This window comes from Microtus ochrogaster, chromosome 1 (assembly GCF_000317375.1).
Source record: "Microtus ochrogaster isolate Prairie Vole_2 chromosome 1, MicOch1.0, whole genome shotgun sequence".
Taxonomy (NCBI): domain Eukaryota; kingdom Metazoa; phylum Chordata; class Mammalia; order Rodentia; family Cricetidae; genus Microtus; species Microtus ochrogaster.
Genome location: NC_022009.1, coordinates 47,200,245 through 47,224,386, shown reverse-complemented (window position 1 = coordinate 47,224,386; position 24,142 = coordinate 47,200,245). Strand labels below are relative to the sequence as shown.

The 24,142-nt window shown below is 40.7% G+C and overlaps 1 protein-coding gene and 1 non-coding gene across 9 annotated transcripts in view; one reads left to right on the top strand and one right to left on the bottom strand.

Annotated features, from left to right (window-relative positions):
* The window catches only part of Mark3 (microtubule affinity regulating kinase 3), a 93,567-nt gene that overhangs the window by 18,201 nt on the left and 51,224 nt on the right, over positions 1 to 24,142 (bottom strand). For 6 of the 8 annotated variants that reach the window (XM_013346113.2, XM_005343575.3, XM_013346107.2 and 3 more), the window contains exons 6-14: positions 19,794 to 19,864; positions 17,549 to 17,605; positions 14,761 to 14,997; positions 14,471 to 14,590; positions 14,148 to 14,247; positions 13,580 to 13,692; positions 12,545 to 12,698; positions 9,615 to 9,832; positions 2,874 to 2,977 (exon numbers count right to left, since the gene is read on the bottom strand). In XM_013346113.2, coding sequence (XP_013201567.1) covers positions 2,874 to 2,977; positions 9,615 to 9,832; positions 12,545 to 12,698; positions 13,580 to 13,692; positions 14,148 to 14,247; positions 14,471 to 14,590; positions 14,761 to 14,997; positions 17,549 to 17,605; positions 19,794 to 19,864 — 1,174 coding nt within the window. The remainder of the gene's footprint in view (positions 1 to 2,873; positions 2,978 to 9,614; positions 9,833 to 12,544; positions 12,699 to 13,579; positions 13,693 to 14,147; positions 14,248 to 14,470; positions 14,591 to 14,760; positions 14,998 to 17,548; positions 17,606 to 19,793; positions 19,865 to 24,142) is intronic. The other 2 variants (XM_026781322.1, XM_013346125.2) reach the window with 1 other exon arrangement.
* On the top strand, positions 10,934 to 11,043 carry LOC113456824. Its single transcript, XR_003377560.1, has one exon. It is a non-coding gene; the product is annotated as a U6 spliceosomal RNA (small nuclear RNA).

The window sequence follows — 24,142 nt, the reverse complement described above, 5'->3', positions numbered from 1 at the left end:
AAAAATAATACAAAAGACAGAGAGCCCCCTCCCAAATCACTGAAATCAGAAGGTTGGTTAAAAAAAAAAATTCAGTGATAAGGGGTTGGAAAGATGGCTTAGCAGTTAGTACTGGCTGCTCTCCCAAGAGGACCAGGGTTTGATTTCCAGCACCCACATGACAGCTCACACCTGTCTGTAACTACAGTTCTAGGGGAATCTGTAGATATATAAGCAAAACACCCATGCACATAAAATTATTTTTCCCAATTCACTGATAAACATAATCTTACAAGATAAGCTTAGCTGATCAAAAGTTCTAGTAACCTATGGAAGGGTTTAATAATGGGGGTATGACAGTTAACTTGATAAGATCTAGATTTACTTATGAGACAAGCGTCTTAGAAAAATCTGTAAGGGATTATGTAGATTTGGTTAAGTGAGGTAGGGAGAACAATTTTAGCTGTGGGCTGTGTCCTGGACTGTAAATAGGATACAGAAATTTGAGCACAAGCCCTCATTTCTTCTGTGCATCCTGACTTTGGGTATGACATGAATAGCTACCTCAAGCTCCTGCAGCCATCACTTCCCAACATGATGAACTGTGCCCTCAACTGTGAGCCCAAATAAGCCCTTCATCCATGTTTTTGATGAGGTATTTTGTTCTAGTAATGAGAAAATAATTAACAAAATATGGAGTTTGATCTTTCTCAGGTAATCAGAGGTCACTAGTCATATATTGTTTAAATAATGGGACCAAACAATACAAAAATCAATACAATAAAACAAATTAATGTCAGAAAGCTGGGCGGTGGTGGTGCACGCCTTTAATCCCAGCACTCGGGAGGCAGAGGCAGGTGGATCTCTGTGAGTCTGAGGCTAGCCTGGTCTACAAGAGCTAGTTTCCAGGACAGGCTCCAAAGCTACAGAGAAACCCTGCCTTAAAAAAAGATTAATGTGAGAAGACACGTGTATGGTACACACACCTGTAACCCCAGTACTTGAGTGTGGAGGCAGGAAGAGCCTTAAGAAAAAAAAATGAAGACTACTATCACCCTAACTCACTCTTCGTTTTCCACTGTCGACTGAACCTCAGGGCTTCACAAGTGTTTGGAAAAAAAAACCTATTAACCCCCCCCCCCACACACACACACACACTGATGCTAAATATGACCAGATAGTGGTTAAGATTCAAGCTAGAGGACAGCAAAATGTAATGTAATCTCTCCCGGCTACAGAGAAGAAAGAAAAGTGTTGCCAGAAACTCAGGGCTTCACAAGTGTTTGGAAAAAAAAACCTATTAACCCCCCCCCCACACACACACACACACAACCACTGATGCTAAATATGACCAGATAGTGGTTAAGATTCAAGCTAGAGGACAGCAAAATGTAATGTGAATTCAATCATGGAGTTCTCTGAGACTCACTGTGATTTTCATCTTCTCAGAATCTGGTTTATTCTATACAGAATATACATTTAGGGGGCTGGAGAGATGGCTCAGTGGTTAAGAGCACTGGCTGCTCTTCCAGAGGTCCTGAGTTCAATTCCCAGCAACCACATGGTGGCTCACAACCATCTGTAATGAGATCTGGTGCCCTCTTCTGGCGTGCAGGAATACATGGAGGCAGGATGTTGTATACATAATAAATATATAAATAAATCTTTAAAAAAATATATACATTTAACCAAATCCCTCCAACTAGATTTCTTTTCCCTACCACCCCTGCTCCCTCACCCAATCAATAGCACTTCATGGTTTCTGGATCTACCTAATCCCATTTTCTTTCTTTCATTTCTTCCTTCCTTCCTCTTTTTTTCTGAGACAGGGATTCTGTGTGTATGTAACTTTCTGGAACTTGCTAGAGCTGCAGACCAAGCTGGTCTTGAACTCATGAAATTCGCCTATCTCTGCCTCCCCAGTGCGGAAATTAAAGGTGTGCACCACCACAGTACAGTTTATTATTTATTTATTTATTTTTGATTACAGGAGCTCACATTTAGGAGATTTCCTGTTTCAGAAGACCATCAGAGGCTGTACTTTCATGTATGTATGGTTGTTTTGCCAGTCTGTATGTCTGCATACCACATGCATGCCTGATGTCCTAGATCCCTAGGACTGGAGTTACATACAGATGGGTGTTGAGTCCCACATGAGTGCTGGGAACAGAACATGGGTCCTTTGGAAGAGTAGTCACTGCTTTTCACCACAGAGCCATCTCTCCAGCCCTTGTTTTCAAACTCTTATTTCGTAACTCTGGAAAGCTGTCTGCGTGATATGATCTTCTACTTATGGACACATGATCTTAATATTTCAAGTCATGCAGAAGATAGACTCTCCATGTTCCTAGAATCTCAAGTGTATATCTCTGGGAGGAGACTATGATACTCCTGGCCATATGTGCCTGGTGGCAAGGCTGGCTTTGAACTTGTATAGGCCTCCAGAGTGCTAGGAATTAAAGACCTATAAAACAACCACCCAGCTTAAACTATTACTATTGCTACCGTAGAGCTGGAAATGGAACCATGCACACTATTATGGCACTATATCTAAACCACACCTCAGACCCTGTTCAAAAGATGAACACACACAAAATCTCCTCCATTCCCTACTCACCGTTTTTAAAGACCATGCTGACAGTCTTTCTGAAGAAACCTCCCTGGTTCAACCCCAGCTCTTCTTTGTCACAAATACCAACCATAGAGTAGATACTCTGGACAAAGAATCTGGAATCCTAATCTCTTGCTAGAAATTAGCATTTAAAGTTTACTTACCTTTAAAGAAGAATCAGTTAATTATCTGAATTTAGATTAGAAAAGTGAGAAGTAACATACTACCACTTCTTTTGGGAGAAAACTTATTTTTTTTTTGGCCAATAAGTAAAATCTCATACCTGTTTTCTTTGCCATTCTGAATCACTGAGTGTCGATCCGTTGCAGACCTCTCGCTGCAAACATAAGTGTTTCGCCGTGTCATCCCACCAGATGCTGTATTACTCTGCAAGAAAAGGGCATATTTATCTTAGACTATTTACAAAGTACGATTCAATACGAATAAAAACAACCTAAGAATTTGTTTATGCAAACGAAAAAAATTGGAAGAGGGATGTTGTCTATGTGTCTGGTGATGTTCATGTTCCTAGAGGCTCGATGTTAATGCCTGCTAACTCTCTGGATCACTTTCTACTTAGGATGTGCCTCCCTGAACTCAGAGCTCTCAGACTTAGCCAGCTTGTCCAAGGGACATTCTGTCTTTTCCTTTAGAGTACTGAGATTATAGGCAGGTAGCCACACCTGTTTGGCTCGTATGTGGGTTCCTGGGTTTCTGAACTCTGGCACTCACAGTTGAGTAACAAACATTCTACCCATTATATCATCTTCCCAGACCAACATAGTCATTCATAAACAAACAAATAAAAGCAATGTATGTGTCTATGCATTTGAACGCACTCGCACGTCAGTGTGTGTATGTTTGTGTCCTGGAGCTAGAGTTAATGGTGAGCAGCCCAAGGTGGTGGATATTGGGAACTCAACTCTTCTGCTGGGCAAGAACAGAAAGCACTATTAACCACGGAGCCATTGCTCCAGTCCTTCCTTCTTTTTTTTTTTTTTTTTTAATAAATCTTTACATAAATCTAGTAATCTAAACTAGTAAGACATAGTTAATAATAAGCCTGAGCAAAAGGCCCAACAGTTTATAATTAATATAAGCCTCTGTGTGTTTGAGATTGAATGGCTATGGAACCAAGCAGGACAAAAATTTCTGTTTAATAAAAGGGCAAAAGATGAACTGAAGAGATAGCTCAGTGCTTAAGAGCACCCACTGGTTGCTCTTCCAGAGGACCTGGGTTCAATTCCTAGCATCTACAAGGTGGCTCACAAACTAACTCCAGTTCCAGGGATCTGATGCTCTGCAGGCACCACAAATGCGTGGCCACAGACACAGAAGCAGACAAAACACTTAGACACTTTAAAACAAAAAAAGTACCAAGGTTATTGTGCAAAGTGAAGAGAGAACACGCACAAGGGTAGGAAATGCTTGAAAACTTTATGTATGATCAATCTTTAGAATCCAGTCAGGCGGTGGTGGTGCACACCTTTAATCCCAGCACTAGGGAGGTAGAGGCAGGCAGATCTCTGTGAGTTTGAGACCAGCCTGGTCTACAAGAGCTAGTTCCAGGACAGGCTCCAAAGCCACAGAGAAACCCTGTCTTGAAAAACAAAAAAACCCAGAATACACAAACATCTATTTTTGTTTTTAAAATTTATTATGTTCTGTCTGCATGTACAAGAGGGCACCAGAACTCATAGATGGTTGTGAGCTACATAGTGGTTGCTGGGAATTGAACTCAGGACCTTTGGAAGAGCTCTTAATCTCTGAGCCATCTCTCCAGCCCCCATAAACAGCTCTTACAACATAATTCCAGAATGACAGACAACAGGGGTGCTGGAGAGCTGGCTCAGCGGTAAAGAGCTATGGCTGCTCGTCCAGAGGTTCCGAATTCAATTCCCAGCAACCACATGGTGGCTCACAACCATCTGTAATGAGACCTGGTGCCTTCTTCTGTCATGCAGGCATTCACGCAGGCAGAACACTGTGTACACAATAAATAAATCTTTTAAAAAAGTGTGGGGAGCAACATAAGGGCCAGCAAGATGGCTCAGTTGATGGTGTGTTTGCTTCCAAGACTGACAATTTGACTTTTTTACACAGATTAGAATACAGGATCCAACTCCCTTGCACATGTATGCACTGAGTGTATGAATACACAATATAAATATAATAAAAGCTTTTTTTTGTTTTTTGTTTTTGTTTTTTTTTTTTTTTGGTTTGAGACAGTATAACACCTCTGGCTGTACTGGAATTCCATTTGCAGACAAGGTTGGCCTCAACAAGGTTGGGATGAAAGGTGTACACCACTACCACCCAGCAGATTCCAACTCTTGAAGGTTGGGCAGGAGAACTGTTAAGGGTTCAAGGCCACCCTGGGTTACATAGTGAGACCCCATTTATTTCCATACCTAGAACCCAAATGGTAGGAAGAGATTAACAACATTATACAAAGTTGTCCTCTGATACTATGGGATGTCTTCCACCCACAAAGAAACGTAGGCCAGGCAATGGTGGCGCATGCCTTTAATCCCAGCACTCGGGAGGCAGAGGCAGGTGGATCTTCATGCGTTTGAGGCCAGCCTGGTCTACAAGAGCTAGTTCCAGGACAGGCACCAAAAACTACAGAGAGGAACAGTGGTGCACTGTGAGGTAACAATGGAGGGTAACAATGGATCACTATGATGTAACAACGGAACATTGTGGTACAATCACAGATCACTGTGATGTAACAACGTAGAATAGTAGAGCACTATAATGGAACAAGGGAGCATTGTAATATAACAATGGAGCAATGTGATATAACAATGGATCATTGTGATGTAACAATGGATAACAGTGATATAACAATAGAGCGTTTTGATGTAATAATATGGCAAAATAATGGAGCATTGTGAGGAAACAAAGGAGAACTATGATGTAAAAATGGAGACTGTGATGTAATAATGGATCACTGTGATGTAACAATGGAGCATTGTGATGTAACAAGGAATCACTGTGATGTAACAATTAAGCACTATGATACACTAATGGAGCATTGTGAGATGACAATGGATCACTGAGATGTGACATATGAGCATTGTAATGTAACAGTGTATTAGTGAGATGATCACAGTGCTCCATTGTTACATCACAAGGCTCCATAATTATTTCACAATCCTCCATTGTTACATCTCACAATTATGGAGCCTTATGATGTAACAATGGAGCACTGTGATATAAAAAGGATCACTGTAAGATAATAATTGATTACTGTGATGTAACAATGGAGCATTTTTGAATAATAATGGATCACTGTGATGTACCAATAGAACATTGTGATATAATAATGAATCACTATGATGTAACAATGGAAAATTGTGATGTAACAATGGACCACAGTGATAGAACAATGGAGGATGGTGTTCTAACAATAATTCACTGTGATTCAACAATGGAGCACTGTGATGTAATATGGAGCATTGTGATTCAACAATGGAGCACTGTGATGTAACAATGGATCCTGTGATATAACAATGGCTCACAGAAAACTACAGAGAAACCCTGTCTCAGAAATAAATAAATAAATAAATAAATAAATAAATAAATAAATAAATAAATAAATAAATAAGGACAAAATGAGCAGGAATAATGGCTCGGTGTAAAGTTGCTTGATGCGTAAGTCTGGGGACCTAAATTTATTTCCCAAAAGTAACGGTTTGTGTTGTTTTATAATTCTGATACAAACTAGAAAAATCTGGGTGGAAGAACTTCCAATTGAGGAACTGCCTCTATCAGTCCTCTAGGCAAGTCTTGATTGATATGGGGGGCTTGGTTTATGATGGGTGGTACCAACCCTGGAAAGTGGTCCGATGTTTTATAAGAAAAATAAAATGAACAAGCCAGTCTGCAGTCTCTGCTTGAGTTCTTAACCTAACTTCCCCAAATGACAACCCAGAAGTTGTTATAATGAAGTAAAGCAGCCAGGCGGTGGCAGTACACACCTTTAGATGGCCAGAGCTATCTAGAAAAGCCTTGTCTCAAAAAATTAAACAACAAGGCAACAGCCAGGTGCAGTAGTATGCACTTGTAATTCTGGGGCTAGAAGGCAAAGACAGGAAAATGACTGGGCAGCCAATCTGACCTAATCATTAAGTTTCAGGTTCAGAGACACCCCCTTTCAAAGACTAAGATGGGAAAATCTTATTGAAGAAGCTATAGGCTCAAAGAGTGGAAAAGAACACATTTAAAAGATAAAAAGCAACTGATAAAAACATTTCCACTGTCAGCCTTTGTCTACACAGGCAAGTACATACATATGCACACACATGCAGCAATACACATACAGAATTGAAAACTGTAGTCCATACAGATTTGTCTAACAGTTCTGGCTGTTCTGGAACTTTGTAGACCACACTGGCCTCAAATTCAAAGATATGCCTGATTCTACCTCCTGAGTGCTGAGATTAAAGGTGTGTGCTACCACCTCCAGGCCACACAGACATTTCATACAAATATTTACAATGCTATTCTTTATGTCGAAAAGGTAGAAATAATCTAAATGTCTATCAACAGATGATCAAATGAATTGTAGTCTATATGTACAGAATAACACTCAAGCTCTAAAAAGGAACGAGGTATTAATACATGCTACAACTTGAACTCTCAAATATGATCTTGAATTCAAGAAACCAAACACAAAGGTCTATATTTAAATATTTGACTTCATTTACATGGAGTCATCAAAAAAGGCAGCAGGAGCTAGAAAATGACAAGTTATTACAGTTACAGGGCATTATGTGGTATTGAAAAGTTCTCTCCCTAAGTTGGGCAGTGGCTCATTCCTGTAATTACAGCACGTAAGCCACAGATGCCATGTTTCAAATCAACTAACCGAACCAACATATCAAGTGAAACAAACAAACAAAAAGTTAAGTTCTTTTTTAATAATTTATTTGTATTTTTATATACACTGGTGTTTGGCCTGCATGTTTGTTTGTGTGAGGGTGTCAGATCCTCTGGAATTGGAGTCACAGACAATTGTGAGATGTCATGTAGGGAATTGAACCTGGGTCCTCTGGAAAAACAGCCAGTGCACTTAACTGCTGAGCCATCTCTCCAGCCCCCAAAAGGTAAGTTGTTAAAAACACCAGCTGCACATTTAAATTGGCTAATTATGTTATGTGGATTCTGTGTTAATTTAACCTTGTAAATAAAAAATAAATAAATAAAGTTACAATGAAACATTTTTATCATGTAATATTATTTACTTCTTTTTGGTAGTGCTAAAAATTGAAACCAGGACCATGGCACACATTTAGGAATTGTTCTAAGAATTGAGCACTATCAGAGAAAGTTTTATATTATTATTATTTGTGTGAGATGTATATATGGGTGCATGAATGCTGTGGTGCACATACGTAGATTGGATAACTTGTAAGTCCGTGTTCTGATTCCATCATGAGGCAAAGGGATAAATAAGCTCTGGTCTTCAGGTTTGCTAGGGAAGTGTTTTCTATCTTCAGAGCTATCTTACCAGTGAGAATTTTATTCTTATTTTTTGAGGTTTACTTTTACGTATACGGCTGTTTGCCTAGAGGTGTGTCTGTGTACCATGTGCCTGTGGTGATCAGACTGGTTGGATCCCCAGGAACTGGAATTACAGGTTGCTGTGAGCCACCATTTGGGTGCTAAGAACTGAACCCAAGTCTTCTAAAAGAGTAACAAGTGTTCTTAAACACTGAGCCACCTCTCCAGTGCCAATTTATTTTATATTTAGGCATGTGTCTACATATGAGTAGTGAAGATGTCAGAGGCATCTGCTACACCTGCAAGCAGATTTACAGAATATTGTAGCCCCTCCCCTGATCGGGTGCTGGGAACAAACTGTGGTCCTCTACAAGAGGAGCAAACATGCTCACCTCCTGATCATTTCTCCAGTCCTGATTCTCCTGGCTCTATCTCCTCAGTACTGTGACTCACCACCACAGCCGGTTTATGTTGTGCCTCTTCCACGCTATGTAAACAATCTACCATGAGAGCTTCATCTCTATCACCACAGCATTTAAAATTTTTGTTTGTTTGTTTGTTTGTTTTTCAAGACAGGCTTTCTCTGTGTAACCCTGGCTATCCTGGAATTCACTCTGTAGACAAGGCTGGCTTCAAATTCACGGAGATCCACCTGTCTCTGCCTCCCGAGCACTGGGACTAATGGTATACGCTACCATGACTGGCTAAGATTTATTTTTATTGTGAGATTTGTTTGTTTTTAGACACGGCTTCATTGTATAGCCTTTGCTAGCCAGAAACTGGCTATGTAGACCAGGTTGGTCTCAAACCTCTCCGGGATCAATCAGCTTCTGTCTTCCTAGTGCTGAGTACTTACTTAGTGTGGAGAATGGGCTGTGACTGTCTGGGCTCCCCCAGAGCTCTGGAAAAATGTGCTCCAGTGCAACACTGATAAGAACTGAGGCTTCTAAGTCATCAGTGCTATATAAAAGGAAGGGAGAGATAAATCCACCCCTTCTACAAGGTGTCCGTACCGTATCCTCACCTTTGGAGCAAGTGGTAACAGAATACTATCTTGGAAGCAGCAAAAACAATATCCCCACTACATAGTGAGCCTGCTGGATTTTTCAGTCTCTAGAACTCAAGATAACATTTCTTTCCTTATAAATATGTCTCGGATGTTATGTCACAGCAGCAGGAATTATCAAAAGAAACACCTAAGCCGGGTGGTGGTGGCGCATGCCTTTAATCCCAGCACTCAGGAGGCAGAGGCAGGCGGATCTCTGTGAGTTCGAGGCCAGCCTGGTCTAGTTCCAGCTATTTCCGGGCCGGGACCCAAAAGCTATGGAGAAACCCTGTCTCAAAAATCCAAGAAAAAAAAAAAAAAAAGGAACACCTACAATGCAGGAAGAGGGCATGGTAGACTAGAGGAGAGACACTACAGGCAGAAATAGAGAATAAAATGGATGGATGCAAAAAGACTAGCTGGTTCAAATCCCAGCCACCAAGGCCTGCTATCCAATCCAATAGTACTTACACTGGGGACAGCAGGGCTTTTCTTGCGCTCGGGAATATCAGCTTTATTGGGATTGCTTGCATTCCCAAGCATGGGACTGGCAGGGGCAATCCCCTTTCCTCCTACAGCAGTGCCACTTGATTTTCGGGAGGGAATTCCATCTTCTTTGAGGTCACTATCGGCAGTGCTAGTCTGACTCCTCTTTGGATATGCCACAACTGAAGGAATAGCTGGTCCAGCTACAATAAAGAGTTCACTCTTTAAAAGACAGAATGTAGTTTCATATTTATTCTCTGAAAATTAACATTTTGTAAGACAATTTAAATTTCTATTCACCTGAAACTATAAACTAGTAAAATTTTCTAAGATATCTTCTATTTGATTACCACATAAACATTCTACTTTCTAAAAAGATTGTGAAAACTTAACAAGTTGAGTTGTCCTTTGGAAACAACTTAATACCATGTCATTGTCTAGAAGATCATTAATCAAATTAACTAGATACATAGTCTTTATGCAGAACAAACTATTCTGGTACAGTCAAGCAAATTACATCCTTTAGTATAAGATAGTCTCATTTTGTCAGAGTAAGACAGCACAGATCTCATGTGCCATTTCTTCTGAAATTTTATCTTGTATCTTAAAAAAAAAATGCACGGATATTCCAGATAAGGAAGAAAATGAGTATGTAAAGGAAGGCAATAAAGCAGAGGAAAACATGTTCCTTTACTAAGTGCCAGCTAGGGAAGAAATGGTCACAGCCATGTTCTAAAAGAGCTCGTCTAAAGAGGACCAGAGTAGATGATTAACTGGTCTCCTAAATTAGCATGGGGCATCTGGAGTTCAAACAATTGGAAATGGACACAGAGCTACTATAATTACCAGATACAATGCCCACTAGGGATCTCTCTGTGGTTCTTTGAGATGGTGTTTCTCTTGCTGTCCTAGAATTCACTCTAGATGAGGCAGACCTCGAACTCACAGAGATCCATCTGCCTCTGCCTCCGGAGAGCTGGGATTAAAGGAGTGCGCCACACCACCATACAGCCAACATTTAACTCTCATCAGGTGTGGTGATGTAGGCATTCAGTACATAGGCTCAAAACTCAGGAGGCAGAGGCAGGTAGATCTCTTATAAGTTTAAGGCTAGCCTGGTTCTATGTATCAAGTTTCAGGCCACCTAGGACTACAGAGTGAAACCCTGCCTCAATAAAACAAAATAAAACAAAAATAATAAAAGATCTATATAAAAATAAACAAGAATGGGTCTCTCATTAGTATGAAAAAATTCCCTTTTAATAAAATAGTAGTGCCACACATATACAAAACAATTACTTTAAGTGCTCGCTTCAGCAGCACATATACTAAAAAAGAATTGGAATGATACAGAGATTAGCATGTTCCCAGTGTAAGGATGACATGCAAATTTGTAAAAGCAGTCCAAATTTTTTTTAAAAAAATTACTTTAAAATAAATTACTTTATCATTTATCAATTATGTTTGGCTCTCTAAGTACCTATACACCTAGGGCAACACAGAACCTTCTCTGGTGAAAATGGATTGTCAGTGGATAAAAGACATAGGACGGGTGTCAGGAGTCAGCTCTGCTCCAGGCATTCCTCATTTGCTCTGGCTCCTGGTAGAGTCGCTGACATTCCTTTTTCCATGCCTTATTGATAAAATGAAGGGTCAGCAAGTGTATGGTTCTAGTTCCAAAGCTCACTTTAACTCCAGAAAAATGTCATTGGAAATCCAGGTGAAACCTATGTGCTTGAGGAAGACTAAACTTACTAAAGATTATTCCCTTGATAAGTAAGAGAATTCAACATGTTTCTTTCAGGATTTAGGAGTAATTCCCTTTGAATGGGATCTCTTAAGAGTAGTGTGCACGCATTCAAATTTGGCATTTAGTATATAGGCCCTGTAAACTTCCTTGTTAGCTAACACGAATATATAGGAAGAAAGAAACTGAGAGCACCTCCTCATTTACAAACCATACAGATAAGGTAAATCAACACCCTTGATGCACATTGTTTTCTTGTCTTCTTTCCTCTTCCCCTTTTCTCTCCTTACTTTGCAAGAGGGTCTCAGGCTAAACCAACTTCAAACTTGGCATATAGCAAAGGATGACCTTAACTTCTTTTGAAATTTAAGAAGAAATACTATTTTATCAGATAGTTGTTTTGTTTGTGCGTATGTCTGTGCACATGTGTGACTAGTGCCCACAATGACCAGAAGACAGAGTTGGATTCCCTTAGAAGGAAATTACAGGTACTTGTGTGCTGCCATGTGGGTGCTGGGAACTGAACACAGGTGTTCTTAACCAACTCTCAAGTCCCAACCTTAAATTCTTAATCCCCCTGCCTCTACCTCCTAAATACTGGGATAACAGGAATAGGCCAAAATGCCCAGACTCATATTTTTACCTTTAACTGAAATTGAAATAGAAAACCCTGGGGCTGGAAAGATGATCCAGCAGTTAAAACACTGCCTTCACTCACAAAAGATCCAGGATTGGATCCCAGCATCCACATTATGGCTCACAAGTATCTGTTACTCCAGTTCATGGGGATCTGACACACTCTTCTGGCCTCCAGGCACAAGTGAGGCACATAAATGCATGAAATTAAAATACTCATATACATAAAAAGAAAAATGTGAAAATCATTTCCTCCATTTAAGCGCTCAATAGCTTGCATGAACAGAGGATGTTGTTCCATCAGTAGAGAGCCCTGATAGTTGCAATGCTCAGAGAGAAATGCAAAACTACAGATGAGATTTTCATTCTCTAAGTCTTATCCAGCGAAGTCTACCAAATGTTCCAAATAGTTAGGCGACCTTAACCATACCAGTCCCTAATGCTAAAAAGGGACAGCAAGCCAATATCCTCTGCCCTGACAGGCTCTAGTCAGGAGAACACATTCAGAAGCTACTGGAAGTCTCAGACTCACCATGGTCACTGTACCGTCTCTGCTTCTGACTTGAAGAAACACTTCTCTGTACTTTGTGATGAGGAGACTGGCCAGTGCTGTTGCTGAGGTCACTGCTTGGCCGCACCTTAGCAAGTGAAAGGTTGCTGCTAGAACTGGAGTCACTAGCATCCAGCTATGGGAGAATGAGAAGAGCAGCAACCATATACGGAGCCCAATGGCTTGTCAGAAAATTCCTGGTGACATACTCCTCCCAGTCAGAGAGGAGTTATCACAACGTACAAAACAACACCTTTTTTCTTTTTTTTTCCCCGAGACAGGGTTTCTCTGTGGCTTTGGAGCCTGTCCTGGAACTAGCTCTGTAGACCAGGCTGGTCTCGAACTCACAGAGATCCACCTGCCTCTGCCTCCCGAGTGCTGAGATTAAAGGCGTAGCCACCACCGCCCGGCTAGAAATAATAACTTTAAACTTCTTCAAAAGTATTTTCTGACTTCTGAGAATAAGGTTATATGTTAATGATCTCCTTCCGGATCTTTTCAAAGAACTAAGACATAATACTCTGTTTCCTTTGTTTGGTATTTTACATCAATTTCAAACTATTAATGACTAAAGGTAACTCACCATTGTATTGGCTTGTGACATTACTACTCATAAAGTATTATTACTTTGAAGCTAAAATAGTAGTTTATGAGCTGCAGAGATGGATCAGCCACTAAATGCTAGTCTCACAACCAAAAATAAAAAATAATAGCTTATAAGGGTCCAATGGAGTGAGACCACTGTTTGCAGGCAAAGTTTTAAAATGAACACCAAATGTTATATTAAAAAAAATAAAGAAACCTTTTTTTTAAAAAATAGAGTCAAATCTTTTTGGAGACAGGGTCTTTTGTAGTGCAGACTAGCCTTGAGCTCATTATATAGCTGAGGAGAACATAAGTCCCTGACTCTCCTGCCTCCACTTCCTGAGTGCAAGAGCTACAGGCATGTGCATCATGCATTGCACACTGATCCCTTTTACACAGGGTATTTAGCTTTTCCTCTCTAGACACTCTTACCTCTGAAGATTTTCTCCCCAGTAACAAGTATGTAGCTGTGATTTCATCATATTTCATTTTACTAAGAGATTCTTGAATTTCTTCTTGCGAATATCCCATTCCCACCATAATATCTAAAAGATAAAATATGGTTTATATATTTTATTTGGATTGGAAATCATGCTAGCATAGGGAAAAACAATTTCATTTGAATTAGAAGGTTATATATTTCCTAGCATAGAAGAGCTGCTGAACATGTCTCTGAGTTACTGGTGCTACTACAGAAAACCATAGATTAAGCTCTCAATTTTGTTTGTTTTTGGTTTTTGGGACAATGTTTCTTTGTGGAGCCCTGGCTGTCTTAAACCTCTCTCTGCAGACCAGAAGTCACAGAGATCTGCCTGCCTCTAACTCCTGAGTGCTAGGATTAAAGGTGAGCACCACCACTGCCCTGCTAAGCTCCTAATTAAGACGGAACAGATAAGTGTATCTATAAATTCTGTGCTTACCTTCCCTTTGTTTCTGTTTGAGCCACACACACAGGAGTAAAACATGTATAGTACACATACACACAAACATAGGTAATTACCTATTCTCTTCTGGTCTGAGATGTCTAGTTCAGGTTCAACAAATGGCTTGAGCTCATCTTCTTCATGACCTGCGTTGATCCACCTGTCCTTCATGATTTGCTGCAAGGTGAACTGTGTGTTAGCACAGAACAAAGTCCCCCAACGCTCACAATATTTAGGGAGATGATTTTCAGCATTTCATTGAATAACCCTCTAAAGGAAACTTAAGGGAATTTGTCTGCTTGTTTGTTTTCCTTACTACCTAAAACCCCACAGGTGTTCAGTGTCACATAAACTAAGCAGGGTTCTATTAAATGCTCTTTCTTCCCACTGGTGTGGTTACCTCAAGAGTGCCACGTTTAACTGGGTTCAGCACCAGGAAGCGTTTGAGAAGGTTTTCACAGTCTGTGGACATGTAGAAAGGGATTCTGTATTTCCCTCGTAGTACTCTCTCTCTCAGTTCCTTTGGGGAATGCAATAAAGAAATAAAAGTCAATTTTTAAGTTAAAAACAGTTAACAGTAAAATCAAACCCATAAAAGCACCCATACAAATAGTATTAAAAATGTCAATCTACACAATTTTATAAAAATCCTTAGTTTTTGAAGTGCATGGCTGCAACTGCTTCTTATACCTTCAGGTTCTGACCGTCAAAGGGAAGCGACCCACTGACTAGGGTGTACAGAATGACGCCGAGACTCCACACATCCACTTCTGGCCCGTCATACTTCTTGCCCTGGAAGAGCTCAGGGGCTGCATATGGAGGACTACCACAAAACGTGTCTAGTTTACTGCCAACAGTAAATTCATTGCTAAAACCAAAATCTGCTATTTTAATGTTCATATCCGCATCTAATAACAGATTTTCAGCCTAGAGAAAAAACATCAAGACAAAAATAAAACTTAACCAAAATACATTTATGATAATAGCATCAGGCATTTCATAAAGGCTTTTTTTTTTTTAACAAGGACTTATCTCCTAGTTAGTAAATGTAAAAACACTATTTCTAGAGAAACACTGGAAATACATTATATTCCTAATTGATATTAACAGTCAAATACAGCTGAAGTATAAGACAAGCTTAAATATAAAATACTTCAAGATCAACAAAAATGTAGAAAGCTTCAGTTAATAAGAGGCTTTTTAAAAATACAGTCACGCTTTATAAACATCACCAAATGGTTGTAAAATGGGTATTGCCGGGGAAGGAGAATCCCCACCCTAACCTCCGAGACAAACTAGTCACTTATGTTGATTTGAGCTGACAGGCACGAAGCAGACACATTGGGTATGAGACTACTGTCTGGATGTACAAGGATAAGCAAGACAGGGCCCTGCCCTCAGGATTCGTACTGTAGGGTGGTGAAGCAGGCAGCTAATAAGCTGCCGAGATCTGAGCACTATGATGGGTACTGACAGAGAAAAGGCTCAGCAAAAGAGGGTCGTGGAAAATTTCCAGAGGAAGTGAAACTGAGGAAGGTATAGATAGCATGTTTCATGGGGTGTTTAGGGGCAGAATGAAGACTTGGAAGTCCACAAAGGGGAGGGTACATTTCTGTCGACAACTGAAAGGTAATGTATGGAGAGAGATGCTCCACAGAGATGGTTGGGGAGGAAGAGGGCATAAAATCAACAGTGTTTTCTTCAGTTTTCTACCCTCAAGATGAGAGAACACTGCTCAAGAGTTGTTAAAGAAGGAAATGACTTTTAGTTTGTTAGTTTATTTTAAGACAGGGTTTGTTTGTTTGTTTGTTTTGTTTTCTGTTTTTTTTTTCTAGACAAGGTTTCTCTGTAGTTTGGTGCCTGAACTAGCTCTTGTAGACCAGGCTGGCCTCAAACTCACAGAGATCTGCCTGCGTCTGCCTGGCTGGAAATCTTATTTTAAAATTGTTTTTATTGAGCTATTCATGTTTCTCTGCTCCCCTCCCTTCCTCCTCTGGAAATGATAATCTTATGTTTATTTTTTTTATTGGGGGGGCGGGGAGAGACAGGGTCTCATCATTTTAGCTCTGGCTGCCGTGGAATGCTCTATGTAATCAGGTTGCTCTTAAACTCAGAAGTTCAGCTCTGCCTCTGACACACACATGGAAAACAGCCATACACATAATATAGAGATATGATGGGAAGCAGGGAAAGCCAGGAGCAGAGAAGACAAGACAGAAAACTGTGTTTGAACTGACTATCACATGAGTGTGGTCTGGCTTTGGACAGCAGGAATGGAGTAGTAGAGACAGGAAACAGCAGCAAAAGTGGCAGCTGAATGGAGGTTAAGTAGGAGGCTCTGGAGAAGCTTCAGTCACCATAATGAAAAACAACACAATTCTATTTAAAAAGAAAAGATCTGATTTTGAATTGACTACACCTGAGGTGCCCAAGGGATACTTTTTGTCTAGGTACTAGGATGTTTGGGTCCTAGAACAACTCTAGCTGCAGAAACAGACTGGGGGTCATCACATGTAGGCAGCAACCACAACTGTCAGAGTGATGTGCTCAGGGTGGGCGCTAAGAGGGACAAGCACGCAGTCAGTAATCTTGTGAGGATAGTGTCTAGATGTGGTATAGACGATATGCTATAAGACACAAAGAGGAAGAGGGAGTGTCTGGAAGTAAGAAGAGGAACAGGAGAGGTGCCCAAGTTCCAAGGCCTGTGAAAAGAAAAATGCTCTGTGAATCCTAACTCTGCCAAAGAGCAGAGATGCAGCCCATGGATACCTTCAACAAGCACTACAGCTTAAAGGACAGAATGCCTTCTGACATAGGCACGGGCAGTCATGTCCAGGTCAGCCCGGTGTGTCAGGAGACCTCTGTACCCCTGTATGACTATGGGACAACTGTCCTCCAGAGATGAACCACTAGGTACCTTTTCTGAGACCTGAAATACTTTTCGTGAACTTTACTTAAAAACAACAACAAAAACCTCTTCACTGTGTATTTAGGACAAAGGGAGGCAATCATTATAGAACTTATTTTTACATTATTATTAATCTGTTTGTTTATTTATTTTGGTTTTTTGAGGCAGGGTTTTTCTATGTAGCTCTGGCTATCCTGGAACTTACTTTGTAGACCAGGCTGGCCATGAACTTAGAGATCTGCCTGCCTCTGCTTCCCAGATGCTTGGACTAAAAGTATGTGCCATCATGTCTGGCTTAATTTATTTATTTTATGAGCACTGGTGTTTTGCCTGCATGTGTGTCTGTGTGAGGGTGTGTCAGATCTTGGAGTTAGACAGCTGTTAACTGCCATGTGGGTGCTAAGAATTGAACTCATATCCTCTAGAAGAGCAGAAAATGCTCTGACCCACTGAGCCATCTCTCCAGTCCCTAACCTTATTTTTCTCTTATCCAACAACACAATCTAATCATCACCTGTAAAATGGCCACCAAAAGAACTATAGAAAACTTAGCAAGGATTTTGGGCTCACCTTGAGGTCTCTGTGAACAATCCGTTTTTGGTGGCAATACTGTACTGCAGACACAATCTAAACATGGGAAAAATGGGGTTAGTCACCAATGGTGCAGACTCACAATTACAATAATCATTTATCCTCATTTCTTCTTCGGGGTTTTTGTTTTGCTTCTTCTGAAACAGGCTCTCACCATGTAGCCTCTGACAGGCCTGCCTGGAAATCATTCCGTAAACCAAGCTGACACCAAACTCACAGATATGCCTGTTCTGCCACCTACGTACTGAGAAATTAAAGGACCATGCCACTACAGCCTGCTTTGTTGTATTCAATTTTTAAGATGATTTCGTGTGGCCCAGGTGGGCCTTAAACGTTCCACAGTTGACAAGGATCCTGAACTTCTGAGCCTCCTGTTTCGAACCCAGGTTCCAGGATTAAAGGCATGCACACTGGGTTTATGTGGTGCTGGGATGGAATGTAGGGCTCCATGGATGCTAGCAGGTTCTCTACCCACTGCCACTGGACCATAATTCCCACCCTGATAAACATATTTTCTGATGTTGTTAGTTTATTTTAAGACAGGGTTTGTTTGTTTGTTTGTTTTGTTTTTTTGAGGCAGGGTTTCTCGTAGCTTTGGAGCCTGTCCTGGAACTAGCTCTTGTAGATCAGGCTGGCTTCGAACTCACAGAGATCCACCTGCCTCTGCCTCCCAAGTGCTAGGATTAAATGCGTGCACCACCACTGCCTGGCCATTGAAGGTTATTTTCAAAACCTGCTTTTGAATCACATTGTACAATCCCTTGCCACTTTTAACATCTCTTCCTTTAGCTCTAAACAACTCAAAGTTAACCTGACACCACAATGACTGGAAGATACTCAAACCTATTGTTGGTTTTCTGGTATTAAGCTACAAACAATTATTTCTTTCTTTCATTTTTTTTTTTTTTTCAAGACTGGGTTTCTCTGTGTAGCCTTTTAAGTCCTGGAACTCACTCTGCAGACTAGGTTGGCTACCACCTCCCAGCAAGACAATGGCTTATTATAAGAAAGACTCAGAGGCCAGGTGTTTTGTGCATTAAAATAATTACTTATAAGAAAGATTCGCCAAAGCCGGGTAGTGATACCAATGTTTTTAATCAATTCCAGCACTCGGGAGGCAGAGGCAGGTAGATCTCTGTGAGTTTGAGGCCAGTCTGGTCTACAAGAGCTAGTTCCAGGACAGGCTTCAAAGCTACACAGAAACGCTGTCTAAAAAAGAAAGAAAAAGAAAAGGAGAGAGAGACAGACAGACAGACACTTGCTGAGTGGTGGTGGTACAAACCTTTATTTCTAGCATTTGGGAGGCAGAGGTAGGTGGATCTCTGAGTTCGAGGCCAGACTGGTCTACAAAAGCTAGTTCCAGGACATTTAGGGCTGTTAAACAGACAAACCTGTTTTGAAAAACTGGGGGGAAAGGAAGGAAGGAAGGAAGGAAGGAAGGAAGGAAGGAAGGAAGGAAGGAAGGAAGGAAAAAGAAAAGAAAAGAAAAAGAAAATCTCAGGTTTTTTTCTACACTGAACTTTGAGATGGCTCAACAGTAAAGGCACCTGCCATCAAGCCTGATGATCTGTGTTCAATCACTGGGCCCACATGTAGAAGGAAAGAACTGACCTATGTAGGTCATCTACATGCATGTCTTGGCAAATCTATGCTTGTATGTGCACACACACTAAATAAATACAATTTTAAAACCGTAGAGAATCCATCAAGTATGATTCAGTCACTGCTAATACAGTGTCTTAGGTATGAAAAGTACTTAAAATTTTTTAACTGCCAATCAGTGTTCTGAAAGATTTGTGTGTGCATGTCTGTATGGAGCTCAAAGGTTAACATGAGGTGTTTTTCATCAGTTGCTCTCCACCTTTATTTGCTGACTGACTGTATGTGCGTCTGTTTGGAGCCCCGAGGTCAACACTGAGTGTCTTCTTTTAATGTTGTCTGTCTTAATTTTGGGACATGGCTCACACTAAACCCGGTGCTCACTGACTGGCTAAACTGTGAATTTCAAAGATCTACTGGTCTCTTTACCAGTGCTGGGGTTATACGTACACATCACAGAATTCTGTGTATCCTTGGGGATTCAAACTTAGGTCCTCATGCTTGCACAGGAGGAACTTTACTGAATGAGTCACCTCACCAGCTCCAGATGCCACTCTTAACTGCACTACTAGAATTAACAATGTAACTTATTGAATTAACAAACTAAAGCCATGTTAATTCATACCTGTCTAAATTTAGCTCTTGCTTCTTTTTCCTTCATTCTTCCATGTGCAACCAAATAGTCAAATACTTCACCTATAACAGAAAGAAATAAAATTAAGCAAAAATCCTACATCTGGGCATTAATTTTCCCACAGATTGGTAACATTCCACTTTTAACAAAGTTTTGGTCCTTTTTTATTTAAAAGTCTTTTAGATTTATTTATGTATGTAAGTGTTTTGCCTGGATGTGAGCCTGGTGCCTGCAGAGGTCAGAAAGAGAAATTTTATTCTCTGAGAACTTGAGTTAAGAATGGATGTTGTCGGGGCTGGAGAGATAGCTTAGTGGTTAAGAGCACTGACTCTTCTTCCAGAGGTCCCGAGTTCAATTCCCAGTAACCACATGGTGGCTTATAACCATCTATAATGAGATCTGGTGCCCTCTTCTGCGGTACAGGTGCACATGCAGGCAGAATACTGTATATGTAATATATAAATAAATCTTAAAAAAAGATTATCCCTTAAGAATAGATGTTGCAAGCCACCAGGTGGGTGTTAGAAATCAAACCTTTGCCCTCCGCAAAAGCAATAAATGTTCCTAATCACTGAACCTACTCTCTAGCTCATATTTTTATGTTTTACATATTTTAAATGTAAGTATGAAGTAAAACATGGTCACTAAACAATAACTAAAGCTTAAGATCTTAGCTCACAATGATAATCCTCAGCTGAGGAAAAACCATAAGACTCTAACACATTTAAGTTATGCAGCTTCCATCTCTTCAGTAGGTCTCAACAGAAACTGAGCAATCAAGACGGAAAGGTAAGCCAGGCATGGTGGCATACACTTTTAACTCCAACACATGGGAATCAGAGACAGGCAGATCTCTGCACTCTAGACTAGCCTGGTCTAAAGAGAGACCCTGTCTCTCTCCAGATGTCCCCAACAAAATATATCTTCCTGTAAGATTATTACCACAAATCATTACTTTATTGAACAAATGTTTGGAGCCCCTAATAACTGCAAAGCAATGTTCCAAGAAGTGGAAAATTCCACAGCATAAACAAATGTAACAAATGATACAAACATGTGTTGCATTCTTTTACACTGTATTTGTTTAGCTCTGTGAAGCTGTATTACTTTGCCTAAAACACTTATTGGTCTAGTAAAGACTTGAATGGCTAGTAGCAAGGCAGGAGAAAGGAAAGGCAGAGCTGGCAGGCAGAGAATAAATAGGAGGAGATCTGAGAAGAAGAAGGAACATTAGAACACCGAGGAGGATGCAATGGTGTATACCCAGCTACATAGTCAGCCACAGTATAATAAATAAATAAAGGTATACAAAAATAGAGAAAGGAAAAAGTCCAGAGGCAAAAGATAGACAGGATGATTCAAATTAAGAAAAATTGGCAAGGGGCTGGAGAGATGACTCAGAGGTCAAGAGCACTGACTCTTCTTCCAGAGGTCCTGAGTTCAAGCCCCAGCAACCACGTGGTGGCTCATAGCTATCTGTAAGGAAATCTGGTGTGCTCTTCTGGCATTCAGATATACATGTAGGCAGAACACTGTATACATAATAAATTAAACTTATGGGAAAAAAAGAAGAAACAAAAGCTGGCAAGAAACAAACCAAGGTCAGGCATTCATAAGAAAGAATATGACTATGTGTGATTTATTTGGAAGCTAGGTAGTGGGTCCCTCAAAAGAGCAAAGAGTTTAAAAACAAAACAACAAATTCAGTAGACTCCCTCTCCTAATGGAATCTGCTGGCTAATAGGAGAAACATTGAGCACACACATGTAGAATATATCAGGTCTGTGAATGCTGTGAAGAATAAAAAGAAAATAACATGTTTGTATTCTGCTGACTATCTGATGCAGTGGACAGCGAAGGTCAGAGTGAAAGTCTGCAAATATACATCACACACACACACACACACACACACACACGAGAGGGGGGGTGGGGGGGAGGGAGAGAAAGAAGGAGAGAGAAAAGGGAGAGAGAGGGAGAGAGAGAGAAGGGAAGAGAGAGGGAGAGAGGGAGAGAGGGAGAGAGGGAGGGAGGGAGGGAGGGAGGGAGAGAGAGAGAGAGAGAGAGAGAGAGAGAGAGAGAGAGAGAGACTAGTAAGGCTGCCACAGATATGAGGCAATGGGGAGAGTGCAGGGCAGGTCCACAAGAGTTCAGTAGATTTTGGAAAGGGCTTTGGCTAGATTCCAAATGAGGAATGAAACTGAGAATAACTGACTTCATAAAAGTATAACTAAATTTGAAAGTGGTCAGAATCAGGATGACGGGAAAGGATAGGAAGCCCACTGTAAGATCCTGCAGTAATCAAGTTAAGCAAGAGCACAACTGACTTAAGTGGGGTGAGCAGTAAGGCACAGGACAGGATAAAGGTGATGTCAACAGAGCTTGGTATGGTGGTATACCGAGCATCAAGCACATCATTAGGACAGTGGATGCAGAAGGACCAGTTCAGTGTCATCTTTGACCACTGTAGAGGTTTAAATGAGAGCTCTCATACACTCTGTTATTAGAATGCTTGGGTCACAGTTGTTTGGGGGAGGGTTCATAGGTACAGCCTTGCTGAAGGAAGTATGCTCACTAGAGGTGGGCTTTGAGAGCTTCAAATCCCACTCTACTTCCAGTTTGTTCTCTCTGCTTTGTGTTAGTGGGTGAAGATAGGAACCTCGACTTTCTGATCCTGCTGCCATGACTGCAGCTTGCTGCTATGCCTCCCTTGATGCACAATTCATAAGAACTCAGAGAGAAAAATTGGGGTTCAACCTAAAGGTCAGAAAAGCAAAGCAGCCAGCCACTGGCTCTTATCTTGAACTCAGTCTGAAAATGGTGATCCTGCCTCCAGGAATCCCAGAATGAGACTTGCTGTCTCCTCCCGTTTTATAACCCTTTCTAGGGCTGGGATTAAAGGCACACACTACCCAGTTTCTATGGCAACTAGTGTGACTACTGGATTAAAGGTGTGTGTCATCACTGTCTGGTCTGTAAGGTTGACCACTGGGGCTGTTTTACTCTCTGTTCTCCAGGCAAGCTTTATTTATTAAAATACAAATTAAATGCCACTATACTCCCTGCCATGATGGATGCTTATTTCTCTGAAATTAAAGCTCAAATAAACTCTTCCTTCTATAAATTGCTCTGGTCATGGTGTTTTAACAAAGTAACAGAGAAGTAACACACATGCATACAACTACATACATGAGAAGTTCATGGCTAGCCTGGGATACATGAGACCCTGTCACATCAAACAAAGAAAACATACACCCACACCCCCAAAACAAAAAACAAAACAAAACAAAAAAGCACAAACAAACACCTAGGGGCAGAAACCTGGCTCAGTGGTTAAAAGTCCTTGCTACTTGAACAAGAAGATGAAGTTGGAACAAGGCAGAGGTGGTCTTCCACAAAATAAAATGCAGCACCACAGAGAGGAGAGTTGGGAGGATCCTGGAGCTTAGGGTATGATAGCCTAGCTGAAAAAGGAGAGATTCTACCTTAAAGGAATAAGGGAAAGATCAATAAAGGAGGAAACCTAGCCCTATTCTGTCTTCTGTGCACATTCATGAACAAGCACAAGACCTATACATACACACATGTACAGACATCATACACCCATTAAAACAATAAAAAACAAGAAAACTACTAGTGGATGAAACCTGCTCACTGTTGTAGAGACCACAGAGCTTCAAATAGCCAAATCATAATCTATTTATAAATTCAAATGCAATATAAACCTCTTAAGAGATTGCTACAACTATGAAGCACACATATAATAACTAAGATTTATAAATCGGGAATACAACTTATAAGCCAGAAAAAAAATTTCCTATTAACAATGTATTAACACTCAGATTAAATAGCTAGACTAAAAGCCTCTAAAGTCTTTTTACTAGGTGAAAAAAAGCTTATAAGCACCCCTGCTAAGGACAGGGATAACATGGCTTGAATGGAAGGACTGGATGGGAAGTTCAGAATGCCTTTATTTCTAGTTTGGGCCTTGAAATGACCTTTCTGAGCAACTCTAAGATTCCACCAAATGAAGAGGTACTGTCATGTATGGTACAGATGCTTTTATTCCAACATTGAGGGGGCAGAATCAGGCAGATCTCTATGAGTTTAAGAACACCTTGGTCTACAGAGTAAGTCCTGAGGCGGCAAAGACTACACAGTGAAAGCTTATCTCAAACAAACAAGCAAAAGGAAGAAAGGAAGGGCAGGCAGCTATATAGGGAGACCAACTGTCTTTTTATATATTTGGATTTTTGAGACAGGGTTTCTCCATAGCTTTTTGGTTCCTGTCCTGGAACTAGCTCTTGTAGACCAGGCTGGCCTCGAACTCACAGAGATCCGCC